This window comes from Emys orbicularis, chromosome 20 (genome assembly GCF_028017835.1).
Source record: "Emys orbicularis isolate rEmyOrb1 chromosome 20, rEmyOrb1.hap1, whole genome shotgun sequence".
Taxonomy (NCBI): domain Eukaryota; kingdom Metazoa; phylum Chordata; order Testudines; family Emydidae; genus Emys; species Emys orbicularis.
The window spans coordinates 11,849,682-11,867,848 of NC_088702.1; the positions used below are offsets into that span (position 1 = coordinate 11,849,682).

Genomic DNA, 18,167 nt, shown 5'->3' on the forward strand with positions numbered 1-18,167 from the left:
CCCGGGGGAGGGGTGGAGGGAAAACTGGACCCAGAGTGTTGGGTTCACCCAGTGTGGGGAGGAATTTGGCCCATAGTGTACTGGGAGGAAGGAGGGGGGAAACTGGGCCCAGAGCATACTTGGGGAATCGGGGGGGAGGATCAGACCCAGAGTGTAGCGGGGGGGGGGGGGCGGGGGGAGCGGAGATCAGACTCAGAGAGTAGTGTGTACCCGGGGGAGGAGAATCAGACCCAGAGTGCAGCAGGGGGGTGGGGAGCGGAGATCAGACCCAGAGCATAGTGTGTACCCGGGGGAGGAGAATCAAACCAAGAGTGCAGTTGGGGAGCGGAGATCAGACCCAGACCATAGTGTGTACCCTGGGGAGGAGAATCAGACCCAGAGTGCAGCAGGGGTGTGGGGAGCGGAGATCAGACCCAGAGCATACTGTGTACCCGGGGGAGGAGAATCAGACCCAGAGTGCAGGGGGGGGAGGGGGGGGGGCGGGGAGCGGAGATCAGACCCAGAGCATAGTGTGTACCCGGGGGAGGAGAATCAGACCCAGAGTGCAGCGGGGGGGTGGGGAGCAGAGATCAGTCCCAGAGCATAGTGTGTACCCAGGGGAGGAGAATCAGATCCAGACTGCAGTTGGGGAGCGGAGATCAGACCTAGAGCATAGTGTGTACCCGGGGGAGGAGAATCAGACCCAGAGTGCAGCGGGGGTGGGAGGTGGGGGGGGGGATCAGACCCAGAGCATAGTGTGTACCCGGGGGAGGAGAATCAGACCCAGAGTGCAGCGGGAGTGGGGGGTGGGGGAGTGGAGATCAGACCCAGAGCATAGTGTGTACCCGGGGGAGGAGAATCAGACCCAGAGTTCAGTTGGGGAGCGGAGATCAGACCCAGAGCATAGTGTGTACCCAGGGGAAGAGAATCAGACCCAGAGTTCAGTTGGGGAGTGGAGATCAGACCCCGAGCATAGTGTATACCCGGGGGAGGAGAATCAGACCCAGAGTGCAGCGGGGGTTGGGGAGCGGAGATCAGACCCCGAGCATAGTGTATACCCGGGGGAGGAGAATCAGACCCAGAACAAGCCCCTAAGGGACAGCACAAGTGAGGTCAGGGAAGAGCTGAAGGAGGGAAGGGCAGACGCAAGCACCCTTCCTGCCCTGCTAGAGGCTAGCTCACTGCTGTGCTTCTCTGTAAGCAGCCTGGTGCCTCCCCTGCCCTCCCAGCGTAGGCTTCAGGGTGAGGGTCACACACGGCTGGTAAGAGAGATTTACAGCAGGGGGGAAAGGGGACCAAGGTCTGCAGAGAGCAAGCCCTGGGCAGCGCCAGGACTCCCTGCCATGGCCCAGCCCAGCTCACGCTGCTCCTCAGCAGCCCTACACACGTCGGCACCAACCATGCCAGCCCCACTGCCATTAGGACACGCCTTGCTGCCAAACCAGCCAAAGTGGGGAGAGGTGTCAAGTCTAAAGCCCAGCCCCGTCCAAATGTAGAGGAGTCTGCACCCCCAGTGTCCCCAGCACACTCAGCCCTCGCTGCACGCTGCCCATCCGGCCCCACCTGCATCGAACACCATGTCACAGCTGCTTCGAGTCTGCCCCAGGGTTTGGGAGCCCCCCCTACCCCATTCCAATACAAGAACTGGGATCCAACACCCGCAATCCCCCTGGAATGCCAGAAGGCCCAGCCCGAGACACGGCATGGGGCCACGATGGCCCCAGCAGGCCCTGCCCAGCACTGCCCCCTGCCATAGTGCAGGCAGGCACCCAGAGCACTACGTAGGGGAGGCAATGCCTCCTTCACACAGAGCTGGGGAGACCAGTGCCAGTGCAGGTACCTACCAATGCCGTAATAGCTGCTGGTGCCAGGCAAATTTTGTGCCCAGCATGGGGAGGGAGCGCTGGTCACGCCCCAGGGCACCCCTGCATGGAGGAAGGCTAGACACGCCTGGCATGGGGACCTAGAGTGCCCTGTCACAGGGGAGGGACTGGTCATGCCTGGAACCAGAACCCAGAGACCCCCAACACAGGCAAGGGCTGGACACGACTGGCACTAGGACCCAGAGTGCCCTGGCACAGGAACAGGGGGTGATCATGCCTGGCATCAGGACCCAACATGCCCCAGGAAGGGGGGGATTTGGTTTCACTGGCACCAGGACCCATAGAGGTCTGGCATGAGGGGCAGGGGGCTGGTCACGGCTGGCACCGGAACCCAGAGTGTCCCTGCATGGCGGAGACTAGTCATGGTTGGCACCAGGACCCAGAGCGCCCCTGCAAGGGGAGAGCTGGTCACAGCCGGCACCAAGATCCCAAGTGTCCTTGCATGGGGGAGGCTGGTCACGGCTGGCACTGCCTCTATCTCTCCCTGTCTCCCTATGGCACTGCCCGGCCTCCCCACCAGAGCACACCGACGCCTGGCCTGGCACATACAGTTGACAGTGAGGTGGATCCAGGTGCCATTCTGGAACTCGTCGTCATTGCTGTGCCTATCTAGGAAGAGGACGCGACACTCATACCAGCCTTGGTCCTTGGCACGCAGGAGGTCAATCCGCAGCGAGGCGCCTTCCTGGATCCCCACACGACCTGCCAACACAGAGCCAGCCTGTCACTCAGCCACCGAGCTGCTTGGGGGCAGTGCCAGGCACCAGCAGGGGAACACCCCCTACCTGAGGGCAGTTGCCTGGGCCAGCCGTGTGCTAGAGGGCACATGCCCAGCCTGCGCCAACCCCTTCTGTGCAGTATCTCACAGCCCCTAGGCTCCGGAGCAGTGAGCTCTATCCAATCCCCACTCAACACATCCTGGTCTCCCCCAGCACAGCACCCCAGCTTCTTCCCCAGCCCATCCAAAGGGGCCAGCTGGCTCCTGGTCCCGGCTGAGGCCCTACAGCTCAACTCCCTGCCTCCCGGCCCTGCTCTTGCTCCCGGCTGGGGTAGGGGAGCTGGGAACTGCCAGGCAAACAAATGCCTGGCTGGGGACCGGGTCGGAGGGCAGATACACAGACCCAGCATTAGACACATCGCCGCTGGCCCAGCGGGGCAGGAGGGGCGAGGTAGCGGGGGAGGGGAGATGCAGAAAGGGGGCTTGGGGCAGAGGGTCTAACGAGGGGCCCCAGAATCATCCCCAGCTCCATAATCCCCACCTGGGCCTGCCCCCGCCCCTAGTACCGGCCTCTCTACCTGCTATGGCATGGGAGACCCCGGCCACAAGTCCTGCAGATTGCTGAGTGCCCCCTCCCCAGCAGCTGCTGCCTCCTCAGGGAGCACCCTCCAGCCCCCTTCCCCCACTAACCACCAGTGCCATCCCCCCCCAAAACCCGCCTCCCATCCTCGGCCTGCTCCTCCCCCTCGCAGTCCTTGCTAACCCCACCTCCCCGTGAGCCTGAGGGGCCCCCCCAGCAAGCTCTTGCTCCTCGACCTGCCTCAGCTCTGGCCAATCCACTCTCCCCTGCCCCCCCCCCCCCCGATATCCCTGGGCCCTCACTGAACCCCTGTGAGTCTGAACCTCCCCTTCTCCACTACAGTAACTTCTGCCTCCCCCAGGATCTCCCCTCCCCCAGCAGTCCCCACCCCTGCCAACCACCTGAGCTGCTGGTTCCCAGCCCGACCCCATCTCCCACCCAGCCTCCCCGTGGGGGTTGCAGGCCTCAAGCATTGCGTCCCAACCTCCCTGTCCCCGAATACACACCCTAGGCTGGGGCGGGACTTGGGGGGGGGGCCCTTTGGCAGGAGTCAACAAGCCAGGTGCAGGGGCTGCCCCCAGTCCCACTGTCTGGGGCTGCAGGGCGCCCAACTGGTGGCCCAGTGCACAGCCTCTTTCATGAGCAGGAGGCTAAGAACCCTAAAGAAGCAGCAAATGCAACCCCCTAATCCCCAGGGCTATTATCAGAGCCATAATCGGCTCAGGAGCGCAGTGGGCAGTTGGCTCAGCGCAGGGGCTGTGATGCACTGCGTGTACACACACCCTGCTACGTATGGCTACACCCCCCCCCGCAATACACATAGCTACCCCGCTGCTACTCGCCACCCACACCAATACACACTGCTACACCCCCCAGCACACACATATGGACACTGCTACACCCTCCCATACATAGTTACTCCAATACATACTGCTAAACACGCCCCGCTAGACTCTGCTACACATCACCAATTCACACAGCTACCCCCACTACACGCTGCTACATTCCCCCCCCCCCACAAATACACACTGCTACACCCTCCTCATAGTTACCCCAATACACACTGCTACATTCCCGATACACACGCACCCCGATACATATACCCACACACACCAATATCTTATCCATCGACCCAACACACACACATGCACAGGTACAGACATATACACACACACCCTAAAACACACATACTAACACACACCACACACCTTGTTCACCTATACAGACCCGTGTCTTTATGCTCACACACTGATATGCACACACATACAGTACAACTCAATAATACATCATTGGCATGGCAAGCTACACAAGTATCAGAGTGGTAGCCATGTTTTATGTACGCACCAGGATCCCTACACACATATACCTCTACCTGCACACACCCATATAAACATGTATGAGCACACACACACTTTCTCTCAACATAGGTCACTGCTCAACTATCCCTCATTTCACACCCACACTGGCCTCCCCCCCTTGCAGTCTCTGAGGCTTGTCCATTTGAACGATGGTGCTGACTCGGGCTGCATGGGTTCATAGAATCATAGAATATCAGGGTTGGAAGGGACCTCAGGAGGTCATCTAGTCCAACCCCCTGCTCAAAGCAGGACCAATCCCCAGACAGATTTTTACCCCAGATCCCTAAATGGCCCCTCAAGGATTGAACTCACAACCCAGGGTTTAGCAGGCCAATGCTCAAACCACTGAGCTCTCCCTCCCCTGCCCCAAGCCAGGGCACACCCCAGAGCCCCACAAAGCTTCCAGCGCTACAGGTCATCACCCAATCCCTCTCCTACATGGAGGTGGGCTCTGTACTAGGCCTCTGCGGGTTGTGAGGAACACTCTGCAACATGGGCTCACTGCACAGTTCACGGAGAAACACTCTCCACCACCTCAGCACAATCCCTCCACAAGACTCCCTTGGCCTAAAAAGCTATCAAAGGTCAGGTCCACATTACAAAGTTTTGCTGGCACAGCCGTGTCTGTTAGGAGTGTGGGGTGGAAACCATCCTACACCTCTGACCAACACAGCTGTGCTGGCAAAAGCCCCTGTGTAGACAGAGCTATACTGTCCAAAAAGTCCTTCAATGGGGTAGTTCATTTGGTTTGGGGAACTGAGACTAGCGAAGTTACCATAGACAAAAAAGGGGAAGGGATGCAGATTTGGATAAGTAAAGAACATATCAGAGATCTTCTGACCAATCTGAATGAATTCAAACGAGTGGGGACAGATGCTATTCACCCGAGGGTACTGAAGGAATTAGCTGAAGAAATCTTGGAGCCAATGGTAAAAATGTTCACAAATTCATGGATGACAAGAGAGGTCCTGGAAGCCTGGAGAAGGGCTAGCTCAGTGGTTTGAGCATTGGCCTGCTAAACCCAGGGTTGTGAGTTCAATCCTTGAGGGGGCCACTTGGGGATCTGGGGCAAAATCAGTACTTGGTCCTGCTAGTGAAGGCAGGGGGCTGGACTCGATGACCTTTCAAGGTCCCTTCCAGTTCTAGGAGATGGGATATCTCCATTAATTTAATTTATTTAACGTAGTCCCCATCTTTAAAAAGTGGGAAAAGGAGGAGCCAGGGAATTATAGACCAGTCAGACTGACCTCAATACCTGGGAAGCTACTAGAGTAACATAAAAACATTCAATTTGCAAATACCTGGAGAATGAAGGGGTGATCACTAGCAGTCAGCATGGATTTACCAAGAACAAATCATGCCAAATTGACTTGATTTCCTTCTTGACAGGGAAAAAAAAACAGGAGTACTTGTGGCACCTTAGAGACTAACAAATTTATTAGAGCATAAGCTTTCGTGGGCTACAGCCCACTTCTTCGGATGCATATAGACATGGTAATGTCTATATACCATGCATATAGACATGGTAAGGTCTATATACCTTGACAGGGTAACTCTTTGGTGGACAAAATATACCTGGATTTCAGCAAGGCTTTTGACACAGTCCCACATGACATTCTGATAGATAAGTAAACTGGAGAAATGCGGGCTTGGCAGAACTACCATTAAGTGGATATATAATTGGTTAAACCAGGGGTTCTCAAACTTCATTGCATCGTGACCTCCTTCTGACAACAAAAATTACTTCACGAGCCCTGGAGAAGGGACCGAAGCCTGAACCTACCCGAGCTCCACTGCCCCAGGTGGGGGGCCAAAGCCTGAGCCCCACCACTCCGGGAAAGGGGACCAAAGCTAAAGCTCAAGGGCTTCAGCCCCAGGCAGGAGGCCTGCAACCTGAACTCTGCCACACAGGGCTTCGGCCCTGGGCAGTGGGACTCGGGCTTCAGCAAGTCCAAGCCAGCTCTGGCGACCCCATTCAAAGGGGGTTGCGACCCACTTTGGGATCCCGACCCACAGTTTGAGAACCACTGGGTTAAACAATCGCATTAATGGAATGATGTTGGAGAGAAGTGAGGTCTCAAGTGGGGTTCCACAGGGATCTGTTCTGGGTCCAGTGTTGTTTAATTCTTTACCAATGACCTGGATGTAAGACTAGATAGCATACTGATCAAATCTGCAGATGACACAAAGCTAGAGGGGGTTGCCAACACTTTGGAGGATAGAGCTAAAATTCAGAAGGATCTTGATAAAATTGGGGAACTGGGATACAGACAACAAAATGAAATTAAACAAAGATAAATGTAAGGTGCTACACGTAGGGAAGAAAAAGCAAATGCACAAATACGGACTGGGGGATACCTGGCTTGGCAGCAGCACTGCTGAGAAGGATCTGGGAGTTGTGGTGGATCACAAACTCAACAGGAGTCAGCAATGCAAAACTGTTGCAAAAAAATCAAATGCAATTTTATGTTGCATTAACAGAAGCATAGCATGCAAGCCACGGGAAGTGATAGAACTGCTCTACTCAGCACTGGTTAGGCCTCAGCTAGAGTAGTGGGTCCAATTTTGGTCACCAGTGTATATAAAGGATGTAGAGAAACTGGAAAGGATCCAGAGGCAAGTGACAAAGATGATCAAAGGGATGGAATGCAAACCATCTGAACAAAGGCTGAAGGAACTGGGTATGTTTAGTTTGGAAAAGGAGATTAAGGGGGGGACAAGATAGCTGTCTTCAAATACTTGAAAGGCTGCCATAAAAAAGATGGAGAAAAGTTGTTCTCTTTTGTCAGAGAGGGCAGGACAAAGGCCGTGAGTTCAAACTAGAGCATAGAGATTTAGATTAAATCTCCGGAAAACCTTCCTAATGGTAAGAACAGTAGGACAATGGAGCAGACTGCCTCAGGAGGTTCTGGAAGCTCCTCCACTGGAGGTTTTCAAAAGGAGGCTGGAGCCATCTGTCTGGGATGGTTTAGACACAACAAATCCTGCATCTTGGCAGGGGGTTAGACTAGATGACCTTTGCAGTCCCTTCTAACCCTATGATTCTAACCCTCGACTGGCAAACCCTTTCTAGTGTGGCCACAGCCAGCATGTCACAGAGACCCCAGTCACAGGGCTTAGATGTGCACCAGGAGGGTGTCCTGCTGGGTTTGGGGTTTGTGCCCATTCCTGATCTGGTGGCAGGTTGCTACATACTCCCCTGGCTTCCCCCACCCCCCAGACTTGCCTGCACTCTCATGAACATGTGTGTGCTCACCAGCCCTCTGCCCCAAGCCTTACGCTCACAATCCCCTCTCAGGCTGGGTACACACCAGCATTTTGCTGGGATTCCCTGTCCCTGCACCAGCCCCTGTGCAGGGTTGTAGTGATAAACAATGAAGTGGCTAACCTAACTTAAACTAAACTCCACAGTCCCCAAACGAGAGGTGGGTAAACTCAGTTTACCCAAGTTTACTCAACTCCACGACCGGACTTGCTATGGCGAAGGGCACCAGCGTAGACCAGCCAGTAGCGCATTAACTGCCACATGGCCTAACCCTGCTCAGAGCAGGCCCAGGTGAGTCGGTCATACTGATATGCCTAGTGCTCCCCCAGCTGCGACTGATTGCCAGAGGGGCTGCACCTGGGGGAGCTGAGGCAAATTGCCAGTGAGGACAAGGGGCCAGATCCCAGCCCTGCTGTAACGGTGCCCAGTGCAGGTGCAGCACGGGCCCAGTGTCCCCTTTTCTAGCCCCTCGCAACTGCCTGGCAAAGGGGAACATGCTCCAGCAATTCTGGTCTGCAGCCTGGGTCAATTAGAGCAGCTCCTGGGACTGCCCATATGTAGGCCCAGGGCTGCCTGGAATCCAGGAGACCCCTTCTTCCCCATCCCACTCTGCCCTTTCTGTGCCTGCCTGCTGAAAGGCCGGAGGGGTGATGGGTATCACACATGGGCAGGGCCAGGTGGGGGTGGGTAGCAGAGTCGGGGGGGGGGGGGAGCTCCAGGGGAATCCCCTCCCCCACCCCAGAGCAGCAGCCAGGCTCCTAAACAAAGGCCCCATTGGAAGGAACTAAACCCTGCAAAAAGACTGCAGTGGGGACCCCTCCCCGATCCCTTCCCCCAACCCTCCATAATCCCCTGCACTGGCTCTGCCCACTCCTTCCCCCTCATTCACCAAGAGGATTGGCAACAAAACATCATTGACTTTAGCAACCCCAGCCTCCCATTGCTTAGCAACCACTGTTCAAAGGGATACAAGGGAGGCTGCAGCCCCCCCCCATTAGCTGCTTCTGTGTCTAGCAGCAGGAGTGGCAGGTCAGGGCTGGGAGAGGAGGGCAAAGCAGGGTGGCTGAGGGACGGAGGAGTAAGATCCTGTGTCTTTGGGCCTCTGGGCAGGGAGAGTGACTCCCGGCCCCCAGGCCCCCACCTTGGTTTCACAGGGAGCCTGACTAGCAGCACATGGGAGCATGGAGGAAGCAGCCTTCCAGGAGACAGCAAGAGTCATGGCCTGCCCCAGGCCTCACCAGCAGCCGCCGCATCCTGACCGATTGCCTTCCCCTGCTCACGGGCCCAGGGGGGCATGCCACATGTGGGGGTGTATGTGAGATTCTTCCTGGCCCCCGTCCAGCTGCTCCCACCAACGGCTGGAGCTGTTTGAAAAGCGCCACATGGGAACTGTGGCAACGGGACTGAAATCCCAGCCTGACCTCCCTGATGAAACCACAGGCGCTTCCCCTTGGCAGGCCCCGCCCCCACCCCGCTCCTAACTCACCCCCATCCCCCAGGGAAGATTGAAAATAAGCAGCCTGTTGCCATGGGAACAAGGGTGTCATTGAGCAGCCCCAGGACTCTGCCCTGGGCGCAGCGCCCTCCCCACCCCTCCCATCAGCACAGCTCTGTCCTGGGCCCAGCCCCCACCCACCAGCACAGCTCTGCCCTGGGCCAGCACCCTCCCAGTCCCCCTCTTCCCAGCATGGCTCTGCCCTGGGCCCAGCCCTCCCCTCCCAACTCCTGGCTCTACCCTGGGTCCAGCCCCCAGCCCTGCCCCCTCCCGCCAGCATGGCTCAGCCCTGGGCCCAACACCCTCCCCCCAGCACATCTCTGGGCCCAGCACCTCTGGCAGCACCCCCCCCACACACACTCCCAGTGCAACTTTGCCTTGGCCAGTGACCTCACAGCTGCACCCCCTCTGCCCTTAATTGGGTCCCTCTGGTCAGTATCTATCCAGCCAACCAGCTTTTCCATGTGCCAGCCCCCAGGCTCCCTCCATGCACTCTATGAGTCAAAACAGGCTCATCTCTTTCCCTCATCAGTACCAGGAGAGGGGCTCTGCAAACCTCTCACTGTCCTCCCCTGGGTGGCCCTTTTGCCCCAGTGTGGCCAACTGCAACTTCTCCCCAGTTGCGTTGCCACTGCGCCCACAGGAGTGGCTCCTGGAGCATGCAGGGCTGCTGGGGCGGGGAGGAAATGTGCTGTTATTGCAGTCACTATTGGGAGCAGAGACACCCTGTCAGTATCCCAGTCCACCCAGAAATACATCATCCCCCCCACGTGGTCTCTGCCGCTGGAGCACGCTTCCGTGCATGGCACTGCACCTGCATTAGGGCTGATTCACACAGAAGTACTGAAGTGCAGCCACCTCTGGGGAGGTGGCAACTGGTCAACACAGCAAACATTTAGTGTCAAAAGGAATTGCCTGGGATCTTGAACTGCCTATACAAAGCAGACAGAACTCAAGGCTTTTAAATCCTCCTCCAAGAGACCTACAGGCCCAGGACCGTGCCCTGGGAGGATGAGGCATTGACAGGTTGGCATTGCATTATGGTTCCAGGGAGCTAGGCCAAGCCAGGCTCTTAACCAATGACAAACATGCCTGTAGCATGCTGGGAGCCTTGGCTGGGCTCTCCCTGAGGGGCCCCACAAGCTGCTGTGCTTTCAGGCCTGGCCAGTAGGTAGCATCAGGGGAGCCCCTCACTGCTGTAGAGATGCCTACGAGCAGCACTGAACCCTGCTTTCCAGGGCCCTGGCGAGACCCCTGGCCTCAGCAGCTCACATACCAGGAACAGCAGCCACGGCTGCAGGGAGAAAGGAGCCAGTTCCGAGCCACAGGCTGAGTGGAGCAGCTGGGGCAGCTCTCCAACCAGGGAGCCAACAGGGCTGGTGGTGCCTCTGGATCCCAGAGCCCGGCCAGCCAGGAATGCCTTCCACATCCCCAGAAACCAGACCTCAGGGCAGACTTGGAGCCAGAGGCCTTGGAGAGGTGTGGGGAGGAAATAGTTGATCTCTACAGAAACTAGGCCAGAGTGCAGGGGAAAAGGCAATGCGAGACCATCTCCCAGCCACAAGTGAGCACCAGGAGGCAGAGACACCCCCTCCCCCCCCGGCTGGGGAGGTGCACACCTGCCCAGCAGTAACCTGGCCAGCTGCTGTGAGCCAGGGTCTTGGTGGGGAAGCAGGACTGTGAACAGCTAGGGCATAGGCTCCCCTCCCATGGCCAGCAGTGCAGAACGAGCAAGCTGAACCATGTGTGGTCCCTGCTGCCAGGAAAGAGCCTGTCCCGGGGACTCTACAGCCCAGCCCCAGCCCAGAGGGCAGCTCAACCACCCAAACCAAGGACAGAGCAGTGCATGATGGGAGCAAGCCCCTAAATATTAATGTGCACACACTCCTGCTCTGAAGATTGGCTATTCAAAGTAGTATCTTGCTACTCGGCAAATCGCTCCCTTTATCCAGGCATCAGAGTCCCATCAGCTCCCTCATTAGCCCTGCAGAGTCAGCACAGCCACAGGAGAGGAGCTGGATTCCAGTCTGGCTTGTGCTTCATCCTGGCAGTGGGGATGGGGTTAAAAGCATTAGGAGACAGAAAGGTGGAATTAGCTCCATTGGGAAGGCAGAGTCTTTCCTGCTGGGTGATCTGAGTGGGACTCGCCCAGGAGCCTGGGGGCAGCACTCCATACTTGTCAGCTGAGCAGCAGAGCTGGGCCAAGCTTTTCAGATAAATAGTTTATATCAACTCCCCCCACCCCCACCGCAGTGTCTCTCCCACGCTTACAGCTGGCTGAAATATAATGATCATTTTCCACCTAAATCCTCCCCACCTCAACCCATGTTGAAAGCTGCGATTACTGTGGGTGCAGGGCCACCCTGCTGGCCACAGGCTTTTCTTGGTCTGCATTTTGGTGTCCAAGACACTAGCTCTCACTGGCCAGCTTGGGCACAGGAGGGATTTACTTTTTTTTATTTTTGCTTTTGAAACAAAGTCCAGCAATATTTTTGCAGCCAGCCCTGCTCACGCTGGAGGGATCCTCCTGCTATAGCTTGCCAATGCAGCCTTGCCTGGGCAAAGTTTGGGTGCCCCAGCTCTGTCCCACCCTGCCCCCTGCAGCCTGGCTGTAACAGATCTTTACTGGGATGTGGTTTGTGTTAGCATCACCAGTCTCTGCCCTGGTCTGCAGGGCTGTCAGTCTCCAGCCCCATAGCCAGCCCTCCCACTCCGCCCCAAGCCAAAGCTTTCAGCATTCCCTGCAACAGGCACCAATCCTTTCCCTTTCATTAAGAGAAGATCCTGTTGCTCACGCCTCTGCGTTTGCAAAGAGCCCCGAAAATCTGCCACTGTTCCACTTTAAATACCCTCTGAGTAGGAGAACATCCCACTCCCACGCCACTGTCCCCTCTCCAGCAGCTTCGCTCCAAATCCCACTCCGCCCAGTACTGCCAATTAGCAGCTTTGCCGAAATCCCCTCCCCAAGCTCAACCTTCAAGTGACCCACCAGGCAGGGCTGAGTAGGCAGCGCACACAGCCCCAGGGCTCCAGCAGCAGTCAAGCCACAAAAGTATGGAGAAAGGCTGGCTCAGCCCCAGTGTGAGTGAGTGTGTGTGTGTGTGTGGGGGGGGGGGTGTTAGAGGACCGTTCAGACACAGAGATCCTAACCCAGGGCTGGCCTGAGAGAGGGAGAGGGGTGTGTGTGTGTCTGTCCCCGTGTCTCCCAAGGAGATTTTAGTTCGGTTTGTCCCCAAATACTGAGCGACTCTCATAGCTGCGATTGGCTGGGGCTGAACAGGCAGGACAGTGACCAGTTCCATGGTGTTGTAGGACTTAGTCCTCTCCTGTATGGGGAGCTGTCTGGTACTCAGGGTAACAAGGGTGGGGTGGAGAGCAGGGCATATTGGATATACAGGGTAGGTGCAGCTGATGGGCAGCACTGTGATATGAGGCAGCATGGATGGGGCGGAGGAGTGTGACACAGACAGTGCGCATGGGGCAGGGGCTGGGATACAGGGGCAGTGTGGATGGGGTGGGGGGGCTGTAACACAGGGCAGTGTGTGTGGGGGGGGGCGTTGTAACAGAAGCCAGGGATGGGGGAGCTGTGAAGAGAAGCGCAGATGGGGTGTGGGGATGGTAATAGGAGCCGGGGGCTGTGATGCAGGTATAGTGTAGATGGGGTTGGGGGGCTGTGACTCGGGAGGTGGGCTGTGACACAGGGCACTGTGGATGGGGCAGCTCAGGGGTTGTAACAGGAGCCAGGAGGCTGTGAAGAGAAGGCGGGGGGGGGGGGGGGGAGGGTGGTAACACAGGGACCGGGGGCTGTGATGCAGGAGCAGTGCAGTTGGGGAAGGGAAGGGGCTGTGACCGTCACACACAAGTCCACGCTCAAGGTTGTGCCAAGGGCTCCCATGGGATCCCAGCTCATCCCCAGGAACTTCCAGGAGGCCCAGGTGGCAGTTGGCTCCCAGGCATGAATTTCCCCCGGCAGCAGCAGGCCCCAGTTAGGATTATGGGATTAGAATGGAACAAAGATCCCAGGAGCAGCGTCAATCTGACCTCTGACCCTAGCAAGAAAGAGCCTTTGTGTGGCCCAGGCCCGAGGCACCCAGCTCCTGCGCACAGCACAAAGGGGCCAGCGGCTTGTTCAGGCCTGGACCTTCATCTGCTGCCTGCCCTTCTCCCAGCAGCCCCAGCCCCACGATGCCCCCGCAAGGTTCTGTGCTGCAGGTAGTCCAGCTCCCCGTGTGGCCTACTGCGCTGTTCTGGAGCCGAGCTCCCACAATGTGGGTCCTTGGCAGCTCTGGCTGGGGAAGGGCAGGGCAAGACGCTTCCTCCTGGTTCCCCCTTGCCCTGTGCCGAGCAGGATGCATGCACATTGGGCAGCAAGACAGACCAGGAGAGACTAGTACACTCCGATGCAAGGCAAAGATGTACCACCGAGCCACTGAAACACTCCCACTCCAGTGCAGACGACGCAGTGCATGGACGCGTGCTCAGAGCCTGGCAGTGCACCTGTCTCACGCAGCCCCAGACAGGCCTGTTCCCAGGCTGGAGGGAGGAGAGTCTCCTGGCAAGCAGAGGCCACCAGCACATCAAGAGGGGAGGGTCAGGCTATGGGAGTTTCCTGCCTCAGCAGGTGCCCATTATTGTGTGCACAGCCCCATCCCCTCCCCCACACTCAGCCATCGGCTGGGCTGTGTGTGGCTGAGGTCAGATTTGCCTCCCCACCCCCCTCAGCACAGAGCCTTAGACATAAGAGGGTGGGGGAGGGAACCCTGCCTGGTGCCATGCAGCCCCTCACATACACACCCTCCCCCCACCTCCTCCACACTCCCATCCCTACCAGTGCAGAGGGTCGAACCAGTCAGTCCAAGCTGCAGGGACGGACCCCTTCACCTCCCTGCCTTGCCCCATGGCCATCCCTTCCCTCAACTGCTGTGGGCAGGGGGAAAGCCCTGCCTGCTGCACCAGGCAGCCCATGGGGGCGTGACTAATGCAGCCTGACAGCAGCAGCCCTGGGCTGGGGCCCAGCTGGGGGGGCAGGGAGGAGCCTGCGGCAGGCAGAGCACCAGTGCGCTGTACATACAGGAAGACCCAGAGCAAGTCCACGGGAGGGAACCCAGGGCTCCTGCCAGGAAACTCCTCTGGGCCCCAGGGTGGGATGGGCTCGGCTCGCCTCAGGGAAGGCAAACACCATGCAGCTGTGTAAGGCCAGCCCCCGGACTGCACCTCAGCCACTGGATCACATGCCACAGAACCAGCCACTGCCCTACTGCTCCCCCATCGCTGTGTCCCACCTAGGGAGCTTCCAGCCCTGAGACATGCCAGCATGTCCTCTGCTACATTTCACCCTGCCAGACGTCTACCCCAATATACACCAGTGTCCCCTCAGCCACCTCCCAGTGCCCCCGACTTCCCCTACCTCCATATACAGCAGCATCCCCTCCGCTACATCCCAGCCCCACCCCCGACTTCTCCTGCCCCAATATACACCAGCATCCCCTCTCCTACGTCCCAGCCCCACCAGACTTCTCCTGCCCCGATATACACTAGCGTCCCCTCTGCTATGTCCCAGCCTTCCTCCTCCCCCAGCCTTCTCTTAGCCTAATATACACCAGCGTCCCCTTCACTACGTCCCAGCCCCACCCCCGACTTCCCCTACCTTCATATACATCAGTGTCCCTTCAGCCACCTCCTAGCGGCCCCGGACTTCCCCTACCTCCATATACACCAGCATCCCCTCCACTACATCCCAGCCCCCCCGCCCCCCCGACTTCGCCTACCCCGATATACACCAGTGTCCCCTCCATTACATCCTAGCCCCACCCCCAACTTCCCCACCCCGATATACACCAGTGTCCCCTCCACTACCTCCTAGCCTCCCCGGACTTCTCCTGCCCCAATATACACCAGCATCCCCTCCGCTACGTCCCAGCCCCACCCCCAACTTCCCCACCCCAATATACACCAGCGTCCCCTCCATTACGTCCCAGCCCCACCCCCAACTTCCCCACCCCGATATACACCAGCGTCCCCTCCACTACGTCCCAGCCCCACCCCCAGCTACCCCTACCCGGATATACATCAGCATCCCCTCCGCTACGTCCCAGCCCCACCGGACTTCTCCTGCCCCGATATACACCTGCGCCCCCATCGCTACGTCCCAGCCCCCCCCCCCGACTTCCTCACCCCGATATACACCAGCGTCCCCTCCACTACGTTCCAGCCCCACCCCTGACTTCCCCTACCCCAATATACACCAGTGTCCCCACCACTACACCCAGCCCCCCCCCGGATTTCTCCTACCCCGATATACACCAGCATCCCCTCCGCTACCTCTCAGCCCCACCCCCAACTTCCCCTACCCCGATATACACCAGCGTCCCCTCCACTACCTCTCAGCCCCACCCCCAACTTCCCCTACCCCGATATACACCAGCGTCCCCTCCACTACCTCCCAGCCCCCCATGACTTCTCCTACCCTGATATACACCAGCGTCCCCTCCGCTACCTCCCAGCCCCACCCCCGATATACACCAACATCCCCTCTGCTACGTCCCAGCCCCCCCGGACTTCTCCTACCCTGATATACACCAGAGTCCCCTCCACTACCTCCCAGCCCCACCCCCAATATACACCAACATCCCCTCTGCTACGTCCCAGCCCCCAGGTCCTCCCAACGGGTTCACCTTTCCACTGCTGTCCCAGCATGCACTCACCTACGTACTCCGGATCGACGCGTGGGGAGTAGAGCCCAAACTTGATGAAGATGGGGAGAAGGAAGCCAAAGCGGACCCACTCGATCACGTAGAGATGGGGGCGCGCCTCCTCTGCATTCAGGAGGTCACAGCCCAGGATCACGCTCTCTCCAACACGCCCAACCACAGCCTGAGACTCCACCTGGCCGTTACCTGCAGGGTCAGCACAGGGAGATTTCATGCTCATGGGGAGGATGTCCCATGAGCTGCAGCCCTTGGTCTCCAGTGGAGCCCCTGCTATGTCCTGGAGCTCAGACACAGCACCAATGGGCCCCGCATCAGCCAGCCAAGCCCCACAGGTGTCCAGGTTATGCAAGGAGAGCCCGTGTGCCCTGCCCAGCCCAATACCCTGCAGCGAGGCAGGGCCCATTACACCCAGCACCCTGGGCATGGTGCTCTCAGAGCAGGATCCAAACCCCTGAGAGGGAACAGCTCCTGGGGCCATAAGTGACTCCTGGAGAGCGCCTCACACTGCTCTGCTGAGGACGAGGAAGCCCCACGGGGTGCAGCTCATGCTCCCAAAAGCAGGAGAAGGTGAGAGCTAACACTGCATCCTGCCTGGCTTTGCCTGGGGCCCTGGCTTTGCTGTGTGTGCCACAACAACACAGTGCGTTCCATCCCCACATCCCAGCACCATTCACAGAGGAAGGGCACCATCTTCGCCCCCCTTTTTAGAGCTCTGCATGGATACAAAGTTTGTATCTGCATCTGATCTGCAAACATGGTCCGTGGATATCCACATCTACATCGCTGCAGAATGCAGGGCCGAAGGGAAAGGAATGGAATACGTGTGTGTGTGGGGGTACTGCATCCCCCACCCCAGACCCCCTGCAGCAGGAAATAACTCTCTCGAACAGCCCTGCAGGCTGCTTGCTGGAACTCTAGAGTGGGGGCAGCGCCAGGGGCCCTCAGGGATCCAGTCGTCATGGTCAGTGAGATTGGACATCCCCAGTGGAGCTCCCTTAATGTAACCTGCTGCCTGAGCATCTGGGCAGGGCACCACCTCCCCGGCAAGGGGTGAACGTCTGGGATTCCCTCCCACCCCCTCCTCTTTGGCAATTCAGCAGCATCACTGTCTCTGCTCTCCATGAACATGGTCCCCCAGAGGAACATTAGCCTTCTTTGCTGCTCTAATCATGACTTCAGCAGCTCCTGCACCTTCCCCACTGCACACCCCAAGCTCTGGGGCCTGATCAAATCCAATTCAAACCCACAGAAAGGCTCCATTGGGTTCAGTGGCTCCGGGTCAGGTCCCTGGTGCGTACAGCTGTGGACAATACACAATACAGCATGCCATGTGCACTCGCTTACCTTCAGCAAAGTTGTTGGTGAAGAGGCTGAAGTAGGCAATCCATAAACACCAATTCATAGCACAGCTCCCCTGACAGCCGCGTCGCACCACCTGTCCCAAGTCCTCCGGCTCGCTGCACTGCCCAATTAGAGACCAGGCTGGGGGTGGGGGGCAAGGACCAAATGGCTGTGCAATGGGACAGAAGGGTCTGGTGTCCCCCAGGTGGGGCCCGTTAGGGCCAGGAGTGCAGGAGACTCCTTGGCACCGTTCCTAGATTCTGTGCTCTGGTGGCCTGATGGGAAAGTGCCGCTCCTCAAACCAAGAGCCCTTGGCTAGCACAGACCGGGCGCTGCAGTCCAGGCAAGATCCAGCTTGTCTCAGCTCCCAGCTGCCCTTTGGTCTCCTGCGGGCTATGGGAAGCTCGAAGAAACACCTAGGAAATAAACCAGCACAAAGCCCTTAGGGAGCAGCTCACCAGCTGGACTGAGCAGGGGGGCCAGGAATCCCAGCATGTCCCGGCCTCAATTAGACACAGCATAGCCAAGCGCTCAGAAAGCATCTGCTCCCATTTGCACCCCTTTCTCCCCCTGCTCTGTTAATAGCAGCATGGGATGCAGGGAGTTGCTAGCCTTACTTCCAGAGAGTCCCTCAGCCCCTCTCTCAATCAGCCAGCTGCCTGTGGGGGAGCAGGAGGGGGTCTGCAAAGGGAGATCCTTGCCTACAGCTGTTTCAGCCCCCCCCCCCCTTCCCATCCCAGCTCTCCCCTCCGGTGCTTTCTTTCATCCTTCATTTGCTCTTCTCTTTTCATCACTTCTCTCTCACCCAGTTCCCCCAGAGTTTGTGCCCTTCTGGATA

At 58.0% G+C, this 18,167-nt stretch overlaps 1 protein-coding gene across 1 annotated transcript in view; it reads right to left on the reverse strand.

Annotated features, from left to right (window-relative positions):
• Positions 1-17,390, reverse strand: part of IGSF9 (immunoglobulin superfamily member 9) — a 49,960-nt gene extending 32,570 nt beyond the window's left edge. The window contains exons 1-3 of the mRNA XM_065420345.1: positions 17,333-17,390; positions 15,983-16,174; positions 2,412-2,564 (exon numbers count right to left, since the gene is read on the reverse strand). Coding sequence (XP_065276417.1) covers positions 2,412-2,564; positions 15,983-16,174; positions 17,333-17,390 — 403 coding nt within the window. The remainder of the gene's footprint in view (positions 1-2,411; positions 2,565-15,982; positions 16,175-17,332) is intronic.
• Between the last annotated feature and the right edge of the window lie 777 nt (positions 17,391-18,167).